This window comes from Ceratosolen solmsi, unplaced genomic scaffold (assembly GCF_000503995.2).
Source record: "Ceratosolen solmsi marchali unplaced genomic scaffold, CerSol_1.0 scaffold23, whole genome shotgun sequence".
Taxonomy (NCBI): domain Eukaryota; kingdom Metazoa; phylum Arthropoda; class Insecta; order Hymenoptera; family Agaonidae; genus Ceratosolen; species Ceratosolen solmsi.
The window spans coordinates 1,223,307-1,246,630 of record NW_011948430.1 but is presented as its reverse complement, the minus strand read 5'-3'; the positions used below and the strand labels follow the sequence as shown (position 1 = coordinate 1,246,630).

Genomic DNA, 23,324 nt, shown 5'->3' with positions numbered 1-23,324 from the left:
GAGTACCCAAATGCCAGTTGCCCTCTCTCTCTCTCTCTCTCTCTCTCTCTCTCTCTCTCTCTCTCTCTCTCACCGCCCCTCCGACTCTCTATCTTTCGGCGTACTTGAAAAATAACGAATTTCTAGCTCGTTATTTCATTCCAATATGCAATGCTATCTTTATGGGCGTTTGTTTCATTAATTGTTTTTTAAACGTCTCTCATTTCGATCGCCACGGTTATTCTTTGAATTTTTATTTTTACATTCACGCATTGTACAAATTTATTAATACGCTTGAGAAAATATCGTTGAAATAATTATGTATTGTGTATTACGGTGAGATATAGCGAGTTACGGGGTAAAAATAATAAGCTCAATATGGTAGCGAAATTGGAAATGCTAACGAAATTAAATGTCTGAAGCAAGCAAACAAACAAGAAATATTAGCATCTCAAGGTTCTCTCATATACTCGTTCAAAGGTTCCCCGCAGAAAAAAAATCTTGGCAATTTTTCAGGAATGTGTCTTGGTGATAAAAACAAAGATGAAGTAAAGAAATGAATGGAATAAAACTCTGTGTTCTCCCTTCCCCCACCCCTCCCCCGCCACTTGACGCTAGAAGGGGCACGAGGAGGGAGAGGACGAGATGCTGCGGCAGCTCGGCGCGTTTGCAAATGCGATTCCTTCATTCTCTTTGTTTACCTCGTAGAACGTCTCAAGCTCGTGAGAATCCTCCCCACAATTTCCATCGGCGAGCATTTCTTCTTATTATTCTTCCCCTCGTTCTTTCCCCGAGTTGGCGAAAATTCAGGCGTGAAACGAGAAAAGTAGAAAAGTAGCATCGAAGGGTTTGAGCCCGGATCCCCGAATCTCGTCGTTCTTCTCTTGTCGGCTCTTCAGCTGCTCAGGTCGAGCACACCGACAGGTTAACGGATAGAAAAATGCCGACGGTTCTGACGTCAAGGCTACACACCATCATATGTGCCATTACCACCCAGCTTCGTTAAAACTTTTTCGAGCAACAATTTCAGGGCGAAACGTTGCTGCTCTCCGCAACGTGCACACTTAAATCCGGGAATAACCTTTTCGACCCTAACTTCTTCCGAGGTCATCCAGTTGCAGCTTATCAAGCTGCACACCCCTGATAATTTACGAATTGCTTGCAACAAAATTCCGAAAATTACATCCTCTAAGTTACGTTACTCGTAACATTGCAGCTTGACGTTGGATATCGCATATCACGTGATATAAAAGTGTAATTTAAATTTCGAGTTTAAACTACATTCAGTAAAAATATTTATAATTTAATTTAGAATGAAATCCTTTAAATTAATTGATATAAAATAATAATGATAATAATAATGATAATAATAATATGCATGCACAATTTAGATTTTGCTTGTTTGGAGAAATATTGTAATATATGTTGTTAATGTGCCTTGATTAACTTATTAAATCAATTAAAAATTCAAATATGTTGTTAGACGCGGGACCTTTGAAATGTACAATGATTAATTATAATAAATATTGTTAAGTCCTCTAAAATAAAGCCTAATAATAAATAGCGTCCATCTGCTGTATTCAAGTTGAATAGTATCACGAACTTCTTCATCAGCTCACCTAATTTCAAATTATAAACTTTTTAATTTTTATTCATACAGAAAAGAAAGAATTTTTAAACTTACGTAGAAAAGAAATTCATTACAAAACCACAATTAAAAATCTTTATGTTAAAGTTTTTGCCATTTCAACATTGTTCAAATTGGTTTTCTCGATACTTTTTTTATTATGTAGTTTATATAATTCGAAAATAGAGTATAAATTTGTGACAAAAAAAATGATCATTTGTTTAAAATCCATCGATGATGTCATGCTCTTTTGAAAATCATTTTATGGAATAAAATATATTTTGATCATTTCTTCGATACGGCATTGCATAATGAAATCGGCCAAACATTTGATTAAATTAATGTAAAACCCAATAACGGCACTCTAAACGAATACCTTAATTTTTAAATTCCACAGTATAATTTTATGTACTTTAAGAAATCAAATTACTAGACAATTATGTAAACTATTTGAGAAATTGTATTCAGCATAGTTATATAATTATTAAATAAAGAGTGCTTACTTACATATCATATTGATATGACTTTATTGACACACAAGTAAGTAAAAGTTCTTGTCCACCTGTGGCATTTTAATATCTGTTGGTTAGATAAATTTAATAACAAAATTTTTTTTTATTTCGAGTTCTATTCGCGTTAGTAATATTTAATTATTACTCGACAGTCTATTTATTAACTCGACATCTGAATCCTTAAGCAATAACTATTAATTGTGAAATTAGACGAAAAATAAGTGAAACAGTGAATTCGTAGAATTATGCATTCATTATTTTCAAAATTATTCGAAATAGATTTTGAAAAATTTTTCTTAATTTGTTTTTTTTTTTTTATAAATCTTATGACCGAAGGTTTGGTTAAATTTTCGTTGGCGAACTCGAATTTAAATGCCCTAAATGGTTGAATTAAAGTAAGCCTATTGTGATATTATACACAGCTTACGGCTTGCTTCGTCCTCTATCATTATTAAAAAATGCGCGCTATTCTTTTTATTTCAAAAATTTCTTGCACCAAATGGTGCAAATATAAAACTAAGATTTTCCAAGTTTGTTTGCAGAGCTTTTTTTTAACACCCACCCACACACACACACACACACAATTCTTATTTGGTTTATTATATTACTTGTAGCGTAAGTTGTTTTTTTCAATACCGGTGCTATTGAATTGAATTTGAGAGCATTATTAAAGTGCTTTATATTGCAAATGAAGGAAATTATATTTTTGAATTTACATTTAAATGGCCTTATCATTTTTCGTTTAATTTTACTTACTTATCGTCCTCGCGAATGAGTTAAACGTAGATGCATTAAGTAGATAATAAGAAGCGCACAGAGTAGCCAGAATAATTTCCTGTAAACATTGAACTGGCAAGTTTATCAGGGACGGTACTTGTTTTCAATGCTGCGGCGGGAGAAAGAGGCACAAAGAGCAGAGTGAGCAGAGAGAAGAGCAGCGCATTGCGTTACCGCTGCCAGAGCAACATGGTCGCCTTTCCCAAGGGACAAAGAGACCGCCGGACGTCATCAAAATGTAAATCCGCCGGTTGGTGGGCGCCTTTGGTTTCTCGATTAAACAAAAACGAGACATAGGCGAGGTCATCATCGATGGGCGCGTCTTTTCGCTCGAGCGATGCTCAAAACCGGTCAAATTTTTTTCTAGCCCTGTGGACGGCAACGCAAGATTATTACAATACGTAACTCGTAGGCGTTTAGCTCGAAATCGAAGCCGAGAACATGAGATGCAAATAAATAAAAAATAAAATAAAAAACGGTAATAGGAAAAGCGAAACAATTTACGGCTTTAATTGTGGAAAATAGAAGCATTTCGCTCTCCTATTTCTGAGTTAGTGTATTCTCCACTACGCGAGAACGTATATATTGTCGTTTTTGCCCTTGGGTTGATGTAAAAGTTGTAAAAGTTCGCTACGTATTCGGTCGAGCAAAAATTGCGTTTATTTCCTGTATCCCATATATACTTATATATACTAACACGACACACACGCGCGCACCTTAATCTTTACCCGTGCTTTTGCCGCATCTCCGTGAACCCCCGGTGAATTTGATTTGTATGGAAACTTTTCAAATTTAACTGGAGAACAGTTCGTTCCACCGACTGTAGGTAAGAAAAGCTGCGAGGAGGGGGGGGGGGTGAGAGGCTGATTTTCTCCGACGATTCTATGAAACATCGAATGTGCGATTCGGCATCGACGAGAATCCCTGTTGATGTTGGTAAAGCTAACGAGCTCAGCTTGTGACAGCTGCTTAAAAAACTTTTAAAGCCCCGATTCTATGGGTGGAGACAATGGGGGTGGGTGGGTGGCTGGCTGACTGGTTGGCTGGTTGGCTGGTTAGTCGACTAGTATGGAGGGAAAGGGGATGGATAAGAACAATAAATAAAAGCGGATTAAGCGTGTCGATTAACGTTAAAGGAGAGAAGGTACTTTAGCGATTCGCTTGGCGCCGGAGCTACACGTCACACGAGGCGGCACTTAACCGAATGGCTGTGCTCGAGACCTCTCGAAAATGTCTTAACCGCCCTGGCGTAACGATTTCACGACTGCGACTTACAGAACGGAGGTGCATTAGACGCCGACAATGCACCGGAGAGTCGAGGTGGCGCCTTTACAAATAGGCGGGCGCCGGCACCAACAGTTTCGTGAGAAATTATTTCGTCTTTATTTTTAAATTCGCCGGCATTCTTTCGCAATATCGATGACCTATGAACGCGATGATACTTTAAGCGCATCAAGTCCTCTCGTTCTTATATATTTTATTGTTTTTCTCAAACCAATTGTCGTGCTCGCGCGACTTGGATGCTGAGACTGGCCGATCGACATTCTTACAATACCTTTAAAAATTTCGTATAGAAGATAAATTTCAGAGTCGGACATTGTTTGGTCGTAGTTTCCCAGCGAAATAATTGGCACTTCATGCTCATTAAGATATGTAAGTAATTCTCGACCCGAAGTCTTGCAATGTTAATTGCTACTACGTAATCTCTGGGTACAACGAATTATATAATTATAAGCAACAAGAAAGTAAAAAAGTAAAAAAGTAAAAAGGCAAGTAAGTAAAAATGGTTTTGAAGTCTCGGTAGAGCGATTGTGTAAAGAAAGGTCACATTGAATATTAAGTCGAGCTTAAGCACTCCCTAATCCGAGTATCAGCCCTCCACCTCATATTTATGTCATTCTAATTTTTTTTTCATATTTAGTATTACTCTTAATTTCTTATCTTGAACGCATTACCATTATAATGCGAAATTTCGATCGAGGGCAGAGGACGAGGCCGCGAAAAAGTTGAAGAAGCTTTGGACGAGCGAGTTTCCTTCGCGCGCTTATATTTTCGTCAAGGGCGTAGGAGCCGAAATATACGAGACAGCGTGAGCGTGGATGGGCGACAATAACGATTTTGTAAAATACATTGTGAAATGCAGAATTCATAGGCGTCACCGGTTTCGTGGCCAAGGAGAAAAGTTCACGGGGTACAGCTGCCACCGTCCGGTTTGATCGCGGCTGATCGTGAAGAAGAAGCGCGGACTCCGATCATGCTACCACCCCCGTTGGCTTTTTTTATCCCGTTGATTCGTGTCCCGAGCAACAACAGAGGCTGGGAATGCGCGACTGGGCTGATGCCAAGAATCGAGCAATCTCGCGAATTAGAGATCCCAGTGCGAGCGTCCACGACCCTTGGAGCTTCCTGCCGCCGACTCTGTTTATCTTCCCGTACTTTTCGTCGGTTTAAATCTCCAGAGGATTATGCGCGCTCCTCCCGACTTTTTAGAGGGAGGCTGGTTTACCCTCTTTCTTTAAGGGCCGTCGGCCTTATTCACCGGTGACCTTCAATTGTATTCCGGCATATTTATCCGCCTATCTAAATATTGAGCTTTTCTGTTAATTTTCCCTTTCATTTAATCATAGCCGATATATCAATCGACATAATTTTCCTAGAAGCATTTTAAGATTTTAAGGTCTGCGTAACCGCGCCTTTATTAAAATTATTCTTGCATCTTTGTTGCTCTTTGTAAAAAGCATGAAAATTGTGTCGTTGCGTTCAAGGCATCAGCTCGATACTTCAAACAATCAATTAAATATTTATAATTTTATTTACTCTCATATTACATACATTAACATCATGATCAACTGTAATGAACCTAATAATACACTTTACGTAACTCATGTTTCTTGCTACATACAATATACTTACACTAGTTCCGTACTTTATTATTCATTTTGCATAATGGAATGTGATCTACGACTCTAGCGAAACAATAACAAGTAGCCAAACAACTAACGTAAAAGAAAAATTGTAACATTTACAATTAAGTATCGAGACAGTGGAAGGAACGCATTTTTTTTTTTTAACTGTTAAAACGTAAAAAGGAAAATAATGTAATATCATTCGTACAAATAAAATTTAATCGAATTGAGATATAAGCATATATTAAACTTACGAAGCTATTCTTTAATCCATAATTATATATTAAAGAGCGTATTTATGAAATGCGCAGTGTTTTATTTTAAGACATACTAATATCTTGGATATATCTGGGTAAATTTCATCGAGATGTACAGTAAAAAAAAATTCTTCACAAATATTACTATTCATAGGAAGAGGAAATTTTGGACATTTGAACGAGCATTGTCCACTCGATATTTTTAAGGAATTTTTGTTATAGATATTAATTTTAAATGTTGAATGCATTTTAAATACGAAGCTCCTGCAGTCAAATAGTTAGGATAAAAGTTGTAAGTTATGCCATTCAAGTGTCATAAACTTTAAAGTGTAGACAAGAGCCTTTCGGCGATAGAAAGGTAAAACAAATTGGTCGTAATTCTTGCCCACGAGTTATCGTTTCATGAAAATGCTGTAAATTAACTTGACATCTGACAACTCGTGTTTATATCACTTTCATAAAATACATTATCTAAAATAAATCGACTATATATATATATATATATATATATATATATATATTAGGCGGAACTGTTTATTTAGTCGTTTAAATTGAAAACCATTAACTTTGTTACTTGAATTCTATTTGAAATCTATCATTATTAACATTCACAACAGTGATTTTGTCACAAAACGTTTTAATTATTAATTTTTCTTAACTATTACTTTATTGTAATAATCATGACACTTTTTATTGCCTTCTCTATTGCTTCCGGATTTAGTTTCTGATAGTCTACATTGTAAGTATATATTGTTTGTTTAATTAACCAAAGTTCTCCAGACTGCGTGAATAATTCAAACAAGACGTTGCATTTTATGAATTTTTTTTCTCTTTTTTTATTAGAACACTGTAAAAAAATTATTATTACTAATTTCTATGGGCTAATCCTATACGTACAATAATTTTACGTAAAAAAGCAATTGTCGAATTAGAAACAATATAATGTGATCAATTTTACCGAAAAAAAGATGTTTTAGTGGGTAGTAATGAAATTTTTTTACTAATATAAATTATTCTGAATGCCTTTTCAAAAAACATCAGTTACTTACATCGTTTCTCGTTTTTTATGGTTTAATACAAAATATTACTCTTAATATTTTTTTTCTAATAAAATAATTTTTTTTATTTTTATCTTAAGACCGCGAATAAGCAAAAGCTCACCAATACATATCACAGTTAATACAAACAGATTATTCTTATAGCGTGAAATAAATAATGTTTATTGGCATATAATCAATCCGTTTCTTTTCTACATCTGTGATTATCCTTGAATTCGATTTTTTTTTTTTAATCCTGCTTACGTTATACTCGTTTCATAAAATTTAAGATGTAATATTTGATATTCATTAAGTAAATATCATTGATGTTGCTCTTAATGATAATCTTGTGCTTAATCAATGTTGGTGGATCGAATTAATTTAAATACTAGATTATTACTATAATTTTGATTTATGAAAATAGTACCGAGGATAATTTTTCAGTTAAATTTAACTATATTACAGATAATTTGATTCTTTATTAAAATTAACAATAGATTCGATTTTCTTTTCATGTTCAATATTTTATGATTTTATAACCAATGTACAATAAATATTTTATTTTATCGTTGAATTGTTTTTAACAAAAATTATGTCGTATACCTTGAAAAAGTACTATAATCATCAAATCTCTCGCATTAATTGAAATTTTATTGAAATTTTCATGATTGATATTTTAAAATATTAAAATTTGTTGTTACTCATTATTTAATAGCTTTGAAATAACGTGACAATAGAAATGAATTAATTCGTTTAATAATATTAATTTACCAAAATATCTTGTAGAAGTTTTAGCTACTTATATTAATATATTTATTTTAAAACATAATCAAAATACATGATAAGTATTATTAATAAAGGCATTTAACTATTAAAAATTGTGTGAAAATCTATTTGGCGATATGTTATCATATTGTCTTAAATATTCAAATGCAAACTGGGTGATTTAAGGAAAATAATAGTGCAGGAAATGTCGATATTACTGAGTAAAGCGTCGCTAGTATTGTCTTAGTGCATAAGGGTCTAGTTGGCATCTTTTCCTTCTCTACTAAAGTTTAGAGACTTAAATACTTCACGTTTCACTTAAGCTTCTCGCTTCAGGCTCCAACAAACTTCTCTCTATAATATCAGTCGCCAAAAGCTTTCTTCTTACCTTGTAAAGCTCTTCTCTCTTTGAGAAGAAGCCTTAACTTTTTTAACGAATCCTTCACGACGTTTTCCCGCTGTCATGGAATTTTTCACTTCGTGCTTGTCCATCTAAGATTAAATTCCCTTTAACGTTTTATTTCATCGACCAAATACATATTAAAACATCGATGCATTTATTTTGAGATAAATCATTAATTATGGGGACATAATATAGAATCAAATATCGTAGCAATTTTTTAAAAGTATTTTTATAATAGTTTAAACTCTAAAAAAATAATTAAATATATCTTCATTGAGTTAGAATTTCTTTTTCTTATTCTGATTTTTACATTGCAACTATCTTTCACTGTTTTATTTCTTATTCATCAATTTTATATCAAATATCATCATCCGCATGATATAATTGCATTATAAAATTGTATAAAAATTAAAACTTTTTATGACCTATAATTAATGTAATATTCTGCTTAGTGTTTTATTCAAATTATCTCCATATTTGTTTCATATTATTGTAGTTTCAATTTTTCACTTCAGATTATATATTTGATCAATTATATATTTGAATAATTACGCAGTTTATTTCACACTGGAGTTTATTTATATTTCTTATATGTTTATATAAAATTAATGGGCCACACTTTAATCACAATTTCTGCAATATATATGTTTGTATATATATAGAATAAATTACTATATCAGTTGTTCTATGTGAGAAGGTCTTCTATATTTACATATTATATTACGTTATCCTATTATTTTTTAATAAATTTCATACGACATTTTAGGGCAAAATTTATTTAAGAAATACAATATTACCTTGTAATATTTAAACAGATTGCAGATATTGAATGATTTTGATAAATTCCTCCTACTTACGCATTCGAGTCCACCACTGTTATCCCGATAATTTAACTCGATTTTTTACTCTTAAGCAATGTAGGGCTTTATATAATTTTTTTATTATAACGAAGTTTTACCGTTTTTTTTTTCTTTCATAATTTGTAATTAATTCATGCAATATATTCGAATCTCATTTTTTTTTTTTTTTTTTTTTTTTTTTTTTTTATTACTATTAACCAATTTATCTGCAATTATTAATTTATGTTATTGGTGTCAGATTAGTTACTTATGAGTATTACTATTTGTATTATTATTACTGAACTACGTTTAATGATGACAATTGGATAACTACAATTTTTAATTATTTTACCCATTGAATACCTATATTTAATATTTTTATTTAAATTACATTTATCCGCTAGCAAATTAGTGTTCAAATTTTGTAATAGATTAATGTTGATAGATGTGCAATAAAGCAATAGGTTATTTGAGATGAATACCAACTTGTTTAACTTTTGATTACATTATAAATAGTTGAATTCTTTAACAAATACTTTAACAAATTCTGTATTCAAATTACAATGGTGTAATATAAATTGATTTTTCTTGCGTATTATCAAAGAGTAAGTAAAGTAGTTTCTCTGTAAGGATAAGTTGTTTGTATTAGCTTAATAGCAAATATAATAATTTTAAAAATTATAAAAAAAATTTTTAAAAAATTTTAAAAATTTAAAAAAAAAAAAAAAAAAAAAAAAAGAAGATTCGATATTCAACTACTAAATAGATTTATAAAACGAGATTATACGGCTATTGTATTACAAGATACGTAAAATTAATATTTTTAAAGTCACACTGCCTCAATTAGCTTACATTCGAACAATTTTATTTTTATACTTGAGCTTACAGTTCTGTCTTTTTCAACAACATTACTCCGAATAATAGTACCTTTATCGGTATTAGATTATTCAATTGCATTAATATTGATTAGCTTCCAAAGCCTTTCGAGAGTCCGATGAAAACTTCATTCACCGGGCGTCGATGGTGTAATGGATTGAGGAAGCATTTCGAATACAGCACATATTGCTACAGTTTGTTCTAATTAAATTCCTTGAATAACGACTCTGCATAAAGAATAAATGAGTTTACTTTATCTTCGTTGTTTGCGAAGCCCAAGACTCGGCAGCATGAGAACTTTTAGCGGCGTCTAAAAGTAATCGATGACTCCGACACGCACACAAACGCGGAAAACGGCAATCTATCAATATGTCCGATCGTAGCGTAATGAGGGGCTCGTCGCCTGTCGCTAATCAGTAATTAGTCAATTAGCTCCTGCAATTTTGCTAATAACGATGAACATCTGCTCGTGCTTGCTTGCTCTCGTCAATTGCGCGACGACGACGAAGGTGACTGCTCCAATTATACACCGCGCACCGATCGTCGCGCTCATTCCACAGTAATTATCATTGTGTATCGGTAAACTTGCTATCGCTTTTCTCAACGAGCTCCGCCCGTGTGAATAATGCCACCCCGCAAGTTTACGCTCTCCCACCAGCAGCACCAATGGCAGGGGTAGCCGTTGGCGAACTCTGCTCGGCCAGCGCCTTTTGCTGCGGATCTACACGCATAATTTTTTCTTACCACCAAGAATTTAATGGCTGCGCCTTAATCATATATTCGTCCACTTGTTTGCCCCTTATTATTATTTATTATTATTTATTATTATTATTATTATTATTATTATTATTATTATTATTATTGTTATTATTATACGAACGAAATTACATGAAATATTGCATGCAAATTCTATATATGTAATATAACGTTATCATTTACGTGAAAAATCATCATCGGTACCTTGAGTTTCGAATTATGAATCCCTTTTTTATTTATTTTTTATTTTTTGCCTTTTGAAAACGAGCACGAGTTGTTTTTTTATTATTATTTTTGTTTGGGCGTGGGTCTGTATTCCATCTAATATTTTCAGAGCTATTATGAATAAAATGGCTTATTCGCCGTAAAATATGTTTCTCTCCTTATTGTATCTAATCCAGCAACTTTTTATTAGGTGACCTCCCGTTATATAAATATTAATTGCAATTTTTTACTACCGTAACAAGTATTTAAAATCAAAGCAACTTCGTAAATTAATATTTTTAAGCGATAATACAGTAGCGACAGTAAATGTCAAAAAATAATATACCAATATTTTTGTATATCAGACAGGCATTATAAATAATAAGTTATTATATTACAACAGTGGCTCGGATTAAGTTAATACGTTAAATTATTAATAATCATAATATAGAGTTGAATAAAGCGCTGTTATTCTGGTAATCGATTGCCACGACTTGTTCGAAATAAAACATACGAGTTTAATCGCCTTTAGTTGTAAATGAGTCGAAATGATTTCGAAAGGACCGCACAATCTGCCACAGACTCCTATATCCGGCATCCACGTTAAATTTCGTGCCCCGTTATCACTATGCGACTCTTTCCGCCTGATTACGACTCACCCCAGTTACTCGCCCCGTCAGAAATAAGGGTTACAGTCTACTTTCCCCTCGTACTTCGATCGTCGGTGCGTTAAGCAGCGTCGATGAATCGAAGTAGAGGGGTCACGAAAGCGATTGTCGAATGCGCGTTGCTTGCATGCCGACTTACATTTTTAATACGAGCGCGTCCAGGATAAAACGTATGGCCGTCATGAGAGCTTCCGGGAAGCTTTCGTGCTGCTTGGTCACTGCGGCCGCACTTGCAAGCTCTCTTGCGTGCACGCGAGACTCCCACTCGACCTTTCTGTCCATGACTATCAGCGCGACGACTTGTTTTGCTCGCCCTCTCCCCCCTCCCCTCCCGCCCCTCCCGCCCCTCCCGCCCTTCCCGCCCCTTCATCACCATCTTTCGAACCGATCTTTTTGTCGTTATTGCTCTCATCAAACATTTATTTTACTCAATAAATAAACGTTAAAAATGGCCTTTTACAATACACAGTATATGGTCCGGTAATAGCGTATACGAGCTTACTTACTTTTCGTGAATTCATTAATTTTACTTTTGGTTTCGTGCGCGTTTTACGAAACTTTTATTAGGATTGGTGCTTCATAATAATACTAGGAATATAAAAGTTAACGTTTCATATTCACGTGTCGTTTCGAAGTGAAAATTTTTTAAATATATATTCACATTATAAAAGTATTCCTGGCTCGAATTGAATTCTTTTCCCGGATGAGGTATACGCACTTAAATTCTAAATTCGCTTAAATAAGCGTTATAACTCATTTTTTTCTCTTGCTCTTTTCTTTCTAAACTATAACTACTGCTCAAGAAAGCGAATCTCTGTTTTTGGCTATACACCCTGTATAAACAATCTAAAGAGTAAAGTGGCTTTTTGTTTACGAGACACATTGTTTTAATATATTTTGAAATTGAAGTGACAAGCCAGAGGTATGCTTTCTTTTTATTAATTTTCTTTTTTTGTTTTATACGGCAGTATGCTAAAATAGTATGTCTGTCGTAAAGTTAAAATACAAGAGTGTAATATTTTCAAACATTTCAATTATTCATTTAGTGGATAATTGTGAGATTGATTGACATGTAATTAATTGTTAGCATTGTGCCATAATTTTCTGATTGAAAGTGCCAACATTTAAAGTATTTTTATTAAAATCTTCTACTAATATCATTATACATGATATATACACGATATATAGAAAGCTATATTTCTTTATGAGTAATAAATTATAATATCAAATATAAATTTATTTATTAATTGTTATTTCCAATTGCGTTATTGAATAAAGAGCAAACAGTTTAATGCTAATATTTTATTATTCACTGTAATATTATTTAACAATTTTAGCTGACTGTAGCTTTATGCTCAACAATTAAAGAATATTTTGATAACGAATTAACGAAAATGTATCTTCACTTATAATATCACTAGTGGCATAATAATCATATCAATTGATCGAATTGTAATTTTTAAATACATTATTATCTAATGTTACGGTCTACATTTAAAATTAAATTACATTTAAATATATAAACTCGTGACTGGGTTAAATTTCTTCTTCGTTTTCAGAATTCGACAAATAATTAATCTCTAGTAATGGGCATAATAAGTGTATAAAAAAAGAGGGGAAAAAAAAAAAAAAAAAAAAAAAAAAAAAAAAAAAAAAAAAAAAAAAAAAAAAAAAAAAAAAAAAAAAAAACTTGAAAATAATATCAATATTTGAAAAAAGAATAATCAAATTTCAGTCCTTTTTCAACCCCTTGAAAAATCAAATATAAAAAGGTTCTTGAAATATAGTATAATTTGATTTACGCGTGATAAAATATATTTATGTATTCTCTATTACGAAAATTACGTTTGGCAGGCAATTATATATATAAAAGAAAAAAAAAATGAAATAGGAAAAAAATAAAAAAAAAATTACTATTGGTAGAGAAATTTGCATATTACGTAGCATCGTATTAACGATATTCCGGCGCAATTAACGGAATTGATTCAATGGATTTTGATGGGGTACAGGAACCGAGCGTATTATAATTAATTGTGTTTATTACAGAATAATAATAGTAACGAAGCAAAGCTCTGTTCCACACAGTCATGTACAAAGCACCGAAATGCGGTTCCAGCTATTGATATATTTGCTGCGCGTTCGAAGTATTCAGAAATTCTATGCTCGATGCATGGAACGGCGGAACGTTGCTGCATGAAAACTGAACAGATTGCGTATTCCTCTATGGAGGATCGGTTTGTGCTTAATTTAATTGAACTGAAACAGCGTAGCAATAAACTGCTTTCGAACTGCTTAAAATTTGACAAGATGGATTAATTTGGTTGACAATTGGATTATTGCATCTTTCCTAGTTTAACGGTACATTCTTCATTTGCTTCTTTAAATTTTTAAAATCCCGTGTAAAGTCTTGTTTTTCGTTAATAAATATATTGCAAATTGTATGAAAGATGAAGTATCCTGATTTTGAAAAAGTAATTATTAAAAACAACGAATTAATCATGCTGGTAGTATAATTGACACGGTCGTAATATCTTTTCCATACAGTAATGTTACTGTTGACGGGTTACGCGTTAACGTAAATTATAAATATATTATGGAATGGAAATCAATCGAATAAAGTGAATAAAAATATGAGATTTACATAATCGTCGACACTGGCGTTAAAAATCTTGCGCGCAACAGATCCCATTGACAAGTGCATAAGTGCATAATGTAATAGGCGGTCGAAGGGTAAGGATAGAAACAAAAGTCTCCACGTTCGAGTCCGAGTTATTCATCATCAGAGGTTAAAGTAGAAACTAATTACGAACTGACAACGCCAGGGAATATTGTGGAAAATGTCTTGTCAAACATTAAAGTTTCCGGGCCTTAACGGGGCGCTTTTCACTCTCTATTCCTCTCTCTCTCTCTCTCTCTCCCTCTCTCTCTCTCTCTCTCTCTCTCTCTCTCTCTCTCTCTCTCTCTCTCTCTCTCTCTCTCTCTCTCTCTCTCTCTCTACGTTATTGCTACGGATGCGGCATAGTATACCCTTGCATTCCTAAGTTCATTGTTCGTACTTCTTCACGAGTTGGCTTACGTCCGCTGTTCCACACCTTGCGATAAGAGGTGCGCGCGCGCGCAGCAAGCAACTCGCGTGAGCCGTCCAGTGTCTGAGCGTTTAAACTTCATATCGCGCCTCGCGGAATTAACGGCGTCTCATACACACCTCTTACTAATAATCTTACCCCGTATTATTCCGAATTTTTTGAATTCTGATGTCTAATCAAATGCGTCACCGACTAGTCATGTTGCATACTTGAATTTCGCGAAACTTTCCAGCGACCATTTCTATGTAAAAATTCTTGGCATTCGAGCCTTGTGTACATTATTCATTAGATACGCTGTGATAGTCGCTTGACCTAAACTTTATTAGTCCAAGAATGACGTCTAATTGTTTCATAATCACGTAGTTGCGCATAAATAATTCTAATGTTTAAATAATAATGACGTAAATTTACCAAGGATGCACGTGCGATTAAAATATTAAAAAACTTATGGTTGAATTTTACTTCGAAATGTTGTTTCACATTAATCAAAACAATGTGTATTTGCAATATTTTGTTAAATACTCTGGCAGGTAAATGATAAAAAATTTATAACTCTTAAATCGATCGATTTCATAATTTTTTTTTTATTCCCTGTATTTTCGTTAAAATTAAAAAGTAAATAAATTATGTTTAAAACAATGCTTGAGCAATAAATAATAAGGAAAATGCAATAATGATTGACATTTTATCGAAATTTTATTAAATATTATAACTTTTGATATAAGATTATAAAATATAATATAAATAATTATTACACCTCTCTCGATATGGGATAATTTAACAGAAAAATTTCTTTCAGTTTTCACTTTTTCAACGAGTTACCTTATTATTTGAAGCAATTATCTCGGTAGTAGTAGTAGGTAGTAGGGAAAATATAATAGTGAATTTTGGGACACGAAAGCTTGCATATTGAGTCAATTTGATATGTAGGTATGTTGAATTAGGACATGTAAACAGTGCTAAATGGCATGTTGAATTTCACCGGTTGAACAATGTCCGAACTTTTTGTCGAATTCGTAAATGTACATAGGTCATTTATGTATTAGTTTCTCATATAATAATAGGCCGCTGTAGCTGTCACTAGCAAATGTATTTTTCAAATAAACGCAAACCGTCGATCTTTATTACATCGTTACATTCGATTTAATAAAAAGCTCGCGAACCATTTCGATTCTTATATTTAAACCGCAAGAAATCTTAACCGCCCGACAGAAAATTCTATGCATTGGTTGGTGTCAATGTCCGCCTGATTAAATACAACACATTCGTGATTTTGCCGTGGCGCATTAGCAGCAGCCGTGTCTTGCACATATTATTTTTCCATTAAGTCATTGTAATGGAGCTCGTAAAGAGGTCGTACGTAAGAGAATGGAAAAGTAAAGAAGAAAACGTTTTATTCTCACTCACGCATGAAACTATCTGTTCACTAGAGAGGCGATAGAAGGATAGGTAGGTGGGAGTCTATCCAGATAAGACGTTATCAGTTTGCTGCAGAATGGTCGCGCCCAGCTGATTATTAACTAGCAGTGAGGCACAAGTGTTGCGCACGGAAAGTTCGACCGCGAAGCCAGTGAATCATTATAAAACAGTGCCGAGCGATCACGTAATAGTGGGCGTCCTTTCAATGTATGTCTACACGAGGCTGAACGAGCTAAAAAATGTAAGAATCGAAGTTCGGTAAAATTCGTTGAACAATTGTACTCATCGGCATCGTATTTCTTATAATTTTTAATCTGGCGTTTTTATAATACGTTCTCGTCGTTAAATAGATACAAATAAATAATGAGAAAAAGTGAAAAATAGAATGAGCGAGAAGGGGGGTGAGAGAGAGAGAGAGAGAGAGAGAGAGTGAGTGAGTGAGTGAGTGAGTGAGAGAGAGGGAGATAGAGAGAGGGGGAGGGGGAGCCTTAAAGGTGATAGTTAGCAGCTGAGAACAAAAGCCTCAAGCGATAAGTGCTCTCCACAACAGCTGAATTCCGCTTTTCAGATCTTTTACCTTCAATGCTCCCATTTATTTCATGCGCCTAAAAGTCTTTTATTTTTCTATTCCTAAATATAACTCGTTATTATTTATCTATATAGTGTGCAATGCTTGCAATATCATGAGCGTAATCCTGTATAAAATAGGCCAACGATCATAATCAGTGGCAGTGCAAGGAGCCATCAATGCTTTGTACATGCTTTTTACACAGGTGCATGAATACGCGCACACACGTACACAAGCACGCGCGCGCACATACACAAACACTTCACTCACTCGCTCTCTTTTGTTCTCGGCTAAATTTGCGTCGGTCTCTGGAATGTGGAAAGTCGCACACGAGCTTCAAGATCTCGTCAAGAGATTTCGGAAACATAGGTCGAGCCTAGCCGCTAGGTGCCCAAAACTTTTCTCTTAAAAGAAGAAATTAAGCCTTTCGCATACCCGACGCCTGCTTTATGCAGCCCTTTTTTCGCGACACGTCATATTTTATCCCACCGTCGTTAATCATGCGTTTCTCTTATCGATCCCCCTTATCCATACCAAAGCTCGGACTTTAATTCTCGTGCACCAAGTATATCGCGAGTTGCCAATTAAATCCGAAGTAATTAATTGGCTTTTTATTAACGCGAAGATTCTTGACGCAAACCTGTCGTCTCCCTTATCCTTATCCCCTGACATTGCGCACAATTGGATCTTTAGAAGTTTGGGCCCCACGAGCGATCGCCTCCCGTCCATCCTCGCCCAATGCTTGTTGCTTGTTTCCAGCAGCGCACCGTGTAACAGTCACGTACATTAACACGAATTAAATTTTGACGGAGGGCACAACCTCCCGGCATTGCGAACTTCTTATCTGACGGAGCGTTCTCTTTGTCCCGATCGCAGACGCAAGAGGTCCCATTTCGTCGAGGATAACTCAGCAGCTTGGAAGAGGGAGAACCGTAGTCTGGCGTAAGGAGTCACACCAGAATAACTCGTGAGCCATTGTCGGGGGAATAGCCGGAGGAATTCCGGAGGGCAGCAGCCGCAACACGGCCGGGGAGTGAAGAGACTTGCGAAAGTGAAGGAGGGCCAAGGGTGCGAGAGCCGTAGTCGGCAACCCGAGCGCTCCTAGGCGTCGTCGTCGTCGTCGTCGTCGTCGTCGTCGTCGTCCCCGTCTAGGTGGACTTTATTATCAAGCCAGTCACCGTGAAGTTTGGAGGTTGACGCCTTCAAACGAGTCAGGCAGAAATCATTCGGTCGAAGGCGAAGCGAAAGTCGGCGGACGCAGAGCAGCCGGGCAGTTGCAGGAAGCAGCACTGCAACGAGCAAGGCCTCGCCGTTGAGGTCGCGGTCGCGACAACGTCGCGCAGGACCCCGATGAAAATGCTTCAGTCCCTGAACTCGCTGGCGAACAAAATCTCGCCAGGCTCACCGACCGATGGCAATGCCAATAAGGTGCATATGCACAACAACAACAACAGCGACAACAACAAGAATGTCTCGCATCATCCGCATCCCTACTCCAAGAAGCCGATCCAACAGCTTGCGGCGACTGCGGCCAAGTCCAGCAATGGCGACCAGAAAGAGAATACGTGAGTTTCATTATGTGTATGTTGTTGTGTTGGCATGACGCGTGGTGCTCGAGTCATTAGAGTGTAGTTATATGTTAGTGTCATATGGATACGTCGGGTTGCCATTTGGCTGCCCCGGTGGTACCATTGCTTTTGCATGACACGTTAATCGTAATCGTAAACTATTTAATTACATCTTCCCATCGGATCTTCAGTCTCAATAATTTGACATTTAATTTAACTTCGGTCACTTTCAACTGTCGCACGTTTTTCTATGTGTACGAATTTGCGCCGTTTCCGCTTCTGAAATTGGGTTAGCGAGCAAATTGTACGTACAGATGTCAGTTAAAGAAAAAAAACAAACAACTTCAATATTGTTAGCAATTACCTTGTTTGATCATTGTCGATCGATTTAGTTTTCAATCACTTTAAATTGAATATTTATCTTGATACTAAAGAGCAATGAAGTTGTATTTAACAAATTAAAAGTTGTTGAAAATCGTGGTACTTGAAGGACACAACATTACATACTTATTTACAAACGTACTTTTCACAAATAAATACACTTGTTAATATCTATTACTCTATGCATAAAATGAACATGCAGATTATAACTTGAATTTATAATTTATTATGGCTCTTCAATAATGATGCGCAGATGTAAATAAAAAATATAACATATTTTTACAAATATGAAAGAAAGATAATATGAACGTTACTTGCAATATTACATAATGATTAAAATGATATCAAATTGGAAAGTTTTTTTTTTTTTTTTTAAATAAATAGCTTAAAATATCGAGGTTTATAATCGACTTTATATTGTCTGTTTCTCTATGTATAACTGTGCACATTCGTTATTTATTTTTTTTTTATACTTAATTATATTTCATTATTATTACAATATTATTTTGTAAAATATATTCTACATGTTATACATATATATATATATATAATATATATATAGCATTACATATGTTACAATAGATTACATCCATTAAAGTTATTATAATCGATAGAAAATATTTTATTGGTTAAACAAATTACGCGAGCATATTTATTATCGCAAAATATTTTTTAAGCATCAATGATGAGAATGTTGCAAATGAATGTGACATAGTAAAGTCTTGTTCAAAAGAAATTTCGAAAGAGTATAAAAAATTTGAGTTTTATCAGTATAGCAAATTCCTTTGAAAATATTAACTATAAAATGTTCAAGTAAAATTTTATTAAATTTTAGAGCGATTTTACAATGTATTATCTATTCGTTGTAGACTAACCATAAGAAAATATACCGAATTAGCATTACGGGAAAATTGTTCTCAAAGCTGATGCTTTTAAAACTTACATATCTTTTGTTGTTGTTGTTGTTGTTGTTTTTTTTTGTTTTTTTGTTTGTTTTAATAGAGTAAATAATTAAAATTCCTTGCTTTATCATCTAATTTAGAAAATTCTGTTAAAATTTAAAAAATTTTTTTTTTTTTAATTTACAAATCTGAAATTTTGCTTAATATTTGGCACAAAAGTCGGTCGCTTTCTTAAATTGACAAGCGCAATACGCTCACTACTTTCTATTATCCAAATCCTTGCAAAGTGAGAGAGCGTAGAATGAGTTAGTGCTAAGAAAGCTCCTAAATTTTAAGTTCGACCACCCATCTCCAATTCTGCATACCCTATATTTTTAGTCTTCATACTCTTCGTACACCCTATTATCCTACTTGTTTACTACACAACTCAACTATTACGCCAGTCTTTGTATTTTTCTTCATTGCTTCTACATTTTTTACATATAATTCACACAATTCCTCAGACTATAGAGCTTCTATTCTTCTCTCTACGTCTAGAGAAATTCCCTTCCTGTATTCGACTCTCTATTAAATTCAGCAATGGTGTTTGGTCTACAGCTTCATATTTACAGTAAATTTGTGTATGCATATCGCCTATTTACACGTTGAAAATGTTAAGATTTTTTATTAGGATATATTATTATTGAGGGTGAGACATTAATAATTTGTATTATAATTGGGATGGAGAATCACTTAGAAATTCATTTCGACGTATTTAAGAATACAATATTAATTGCTTACGTCATATTTCTTTACAGTTTCATAAATACATGTAAATAAGAAATTGTCCTACGTATCTTAAATAATCGTTTTGAACTAGTGGACCGCAATATCGATACACACCTTGACAGACAATAAATCGTCGTACCTTTCAAACAGTAATAAATATATGTAAAATATTTTCTGGCTAAGCTGCATATAGTTCAGAATATAGTGAATTCGCAAAGAGAAGCTTGTACGTACTGGACTGGTGGTACGCTCAGCAAAAAGGACAGCCATTTTTTAAGTGAAATTATGAAAGGAATTCAAAATTTTGGCGTTGTTTGCTCGAATTCGTAGGTGCTTCTTCATTATTTTGTTACGCCACATAAGCATGCGAGAAAAAGCCAGGAAAAAGGGTCTGGCATCAGGGGGAGGGTAAGCAGCTAAAATAACTCAGCTTCATTCTCCACGGATCCCGACGAATAAACCCGTCGTCGTCGATCTTGCCCGCAGGGATGGCGCTGCTTTCAAGAGCACGACTTTATAGTTTCACAAACAAATTCTGCGCGTTGTGCATTCCGCAGATTTATTTAAAGTAAAATTCCAGGTTTTGAAGAGCCAAGTTTCCTCGTTTTAATGGTTTTTCACTCATTCGCAAGAATATGCCGAATTGATTGGATGGAGGATAACGTATCTCAATATCGATTAAATCACAATCCAATGTTTTAATCGAATATTACTCTACCAATTTTGTGAAGTAAGATACCAATATAATACATAAGATGTAAATATTCGCCCTTGAAAGTAATTTTATTGATTAAATTAGATTTTCTTCTTATTTTTTTTTTGTTTTTAAAGGTTTTCATATTATGTAACAAACCACTTTAGTATTGTTCAACAAAGAATATTTTATTAGATAGAGGGTATACTGTGTTTGCATGAAGAACACTTTAAATGAAAATTTAAAATTCCTATGTAAATTTTTTAAATGAATAGTAGATTTAAAAAACATTCATATATTTAAAAAAAAAAAAAAAAAAAAAAATCGTATTTTAAAGTTATAATTTGTTTTTATTTTGTTTTTTTTTTCATATGTATTTTTGTTAGTCCAGGCTTTATGAAGTTGAAAGATAAATTTTCCAAAGATTATTTAATTAATTATTCAAATATAATCGTAAATTAAAACGAATTCGATTGTTTACTCCATATTTTTCCAGGTAAGATATAATTACTGGGGTAATTGCTCCCAGCACGATTGCCAAGTGAATTCATAAACAAGTAAAATTTAAGACCAAGATATTCCGAGAGTAGGTTATTTCCTTTCTTCTTTGCCCCACCTCTGCAATCTAAATCCCGCTTGTTTACGAGACTATATGTCCGAGTATGAGTTTACCGAAGATCAAATTGTGCTGAAAAAGAAGTTTTCGTTTCATCCAATTACCACACCTCGACGAAATATTGACTCAAGCGGCCAAGTGAGAGAAATCTGGATACATTCTGACGTTATCGCGCTTACGCTATAGATACCAAGCAGCTGCTATCTCGTGTTCTGCGCAGTTTACACTGATAATCTACCTAAACCTTATCAGCAGGCGTTGTCTTTCCATCGTGTTTTTTTCTCGTAACAGTTGGCTTAGACACTGCACTTTTCTACGCTCTGAATTTTTCTCATATAGTGTATTTATTTCTGAAACATGCACGATTACTTTAGCGGTTCTTCCCACGTACGTTATCCTAAATTTGAGAAAAATAATGGTTTCAATCATTAAGTGATGTGATCATAATTACATTAATAAGCGCAATTAAATTAGAAATATCGAAAATTTTCACCCACGTTATAAAATTGATTTTTATGCATGTGAGTATTATTATTATACAGTATAATATTTAATCTGCCTTTAAATATTTACGATTTCAAATTGTACTGATGTTTTCTCTTTTTTTTCCATCTTTCTTCTTTCTTTTTTTGCGAATAAATCAACGAGTTATTACGTATAATGGAATTTTATGAGATTATAATTCACACTGTAGTTTTTAGAAATTATCTGACGTGTAATAAAATTTTGGTTTCAATTTATGCTGCACACCGAAATAAGCCAAAAAAAAAAAGAAGATAAAAAATTTAAGTATTGACTGGTAGATGTAGATACAAGTAGTATACCGAGATGCGTAAGATAAGATTGCTTTTTATACGTATAATTTTAGCTTTTCACATAGCAACTGCGATACTCTAAAATATTCACTGTGTATTGTTCGTGATTAAGAGCGATATATGTATTAAAAAAAAAAAAAAAAAAAAAAAAAAAAAAAAAAAAAAAAAAAAAAAAAAAAAAAAAAAAAAAAAAACTGTTACCAAAATACCATAAAATATTGTATTGAAAGTTCGTGCGCAAAATCGAAATATGTACGTAATACAATAAATCTTAAATGTGATGAAATCTAAGGCACAGTATTAATTAATATTAAAATAGCGATTGTTATTATTTTTATTATAATTTTAGTAATGTAATAAATAAGGTTAAAACAAATTACAAATTCCACATTTTTATCATTGAGATATTAAATTACGATATTTTAATAAAAAGTGCGTTTTGATAAGCGATTTAATAACTTAATCAAAGTAATGACTATGCTAATTACACGACCAATTTAAAGGAATAATTATTAAAATTAATTAATTAATTATTTTTAATTAATTATTTACAACCTGTTGAACTTTCAAATAGTGGATATTAGCACCATTCGTAGATTAAATATTGCCTGAAGAATAATATGTTTCCAATGTAGCTTCTCCTAATGAAAATGGCAAACATAACAACGACAATGCAGTACTCACTAATAAGATTTTAATGCTCTAGATGTGACAACATTTCCGACACTTTTGATAACATTGAAAAACACATATACGCATAATCCACAACTTTGGCTTTTTTTCTTTTAAATTATTTTCACGAAAATTTCATTCGAATAACTACGGCACTGGCTAAGAGAGAGAGAGAGAGAGAGAGAGAGAGAGAGAGAGAGAGAGAGAGAGAGAGAGAGAGAGAGAGAGA

General features: G+C 33.6%; 1 protein-coding gene across 11 annotated transcripts in view; it reads left to right on the top strand.

Moving 5' to 3' along the window:
- The window catches only part of LOC105363937 (CUGBP Elav-like family member 1), a 418,414-nt gene that overhangs the window by 86,658 nt on the left and 308,432 nt on the right, over positions 1-23,324 (top strand). For 10 of the 11 annotated variants that reach the window (XM_011501754.1, XM_011501755.1, XM_011501750.1 and 7 more), the window contains one exon: positions 17,556-18,244. The exons of the other annotated variant lie outside the window; for it this stretch is intronic. In XM_011501754.1, the coding sequence (XP_011500056.1) occupies positions 18,030-18,244 (215 nt within the window). In that variant the 5' untranslated portion in view covers positions 17,556-18,029. The remainder of the gene's footprint in view (positions 1-17,555; positions 18,245-23,324) is intronic. 11 annotated transcript variants of the gene reach the window in all.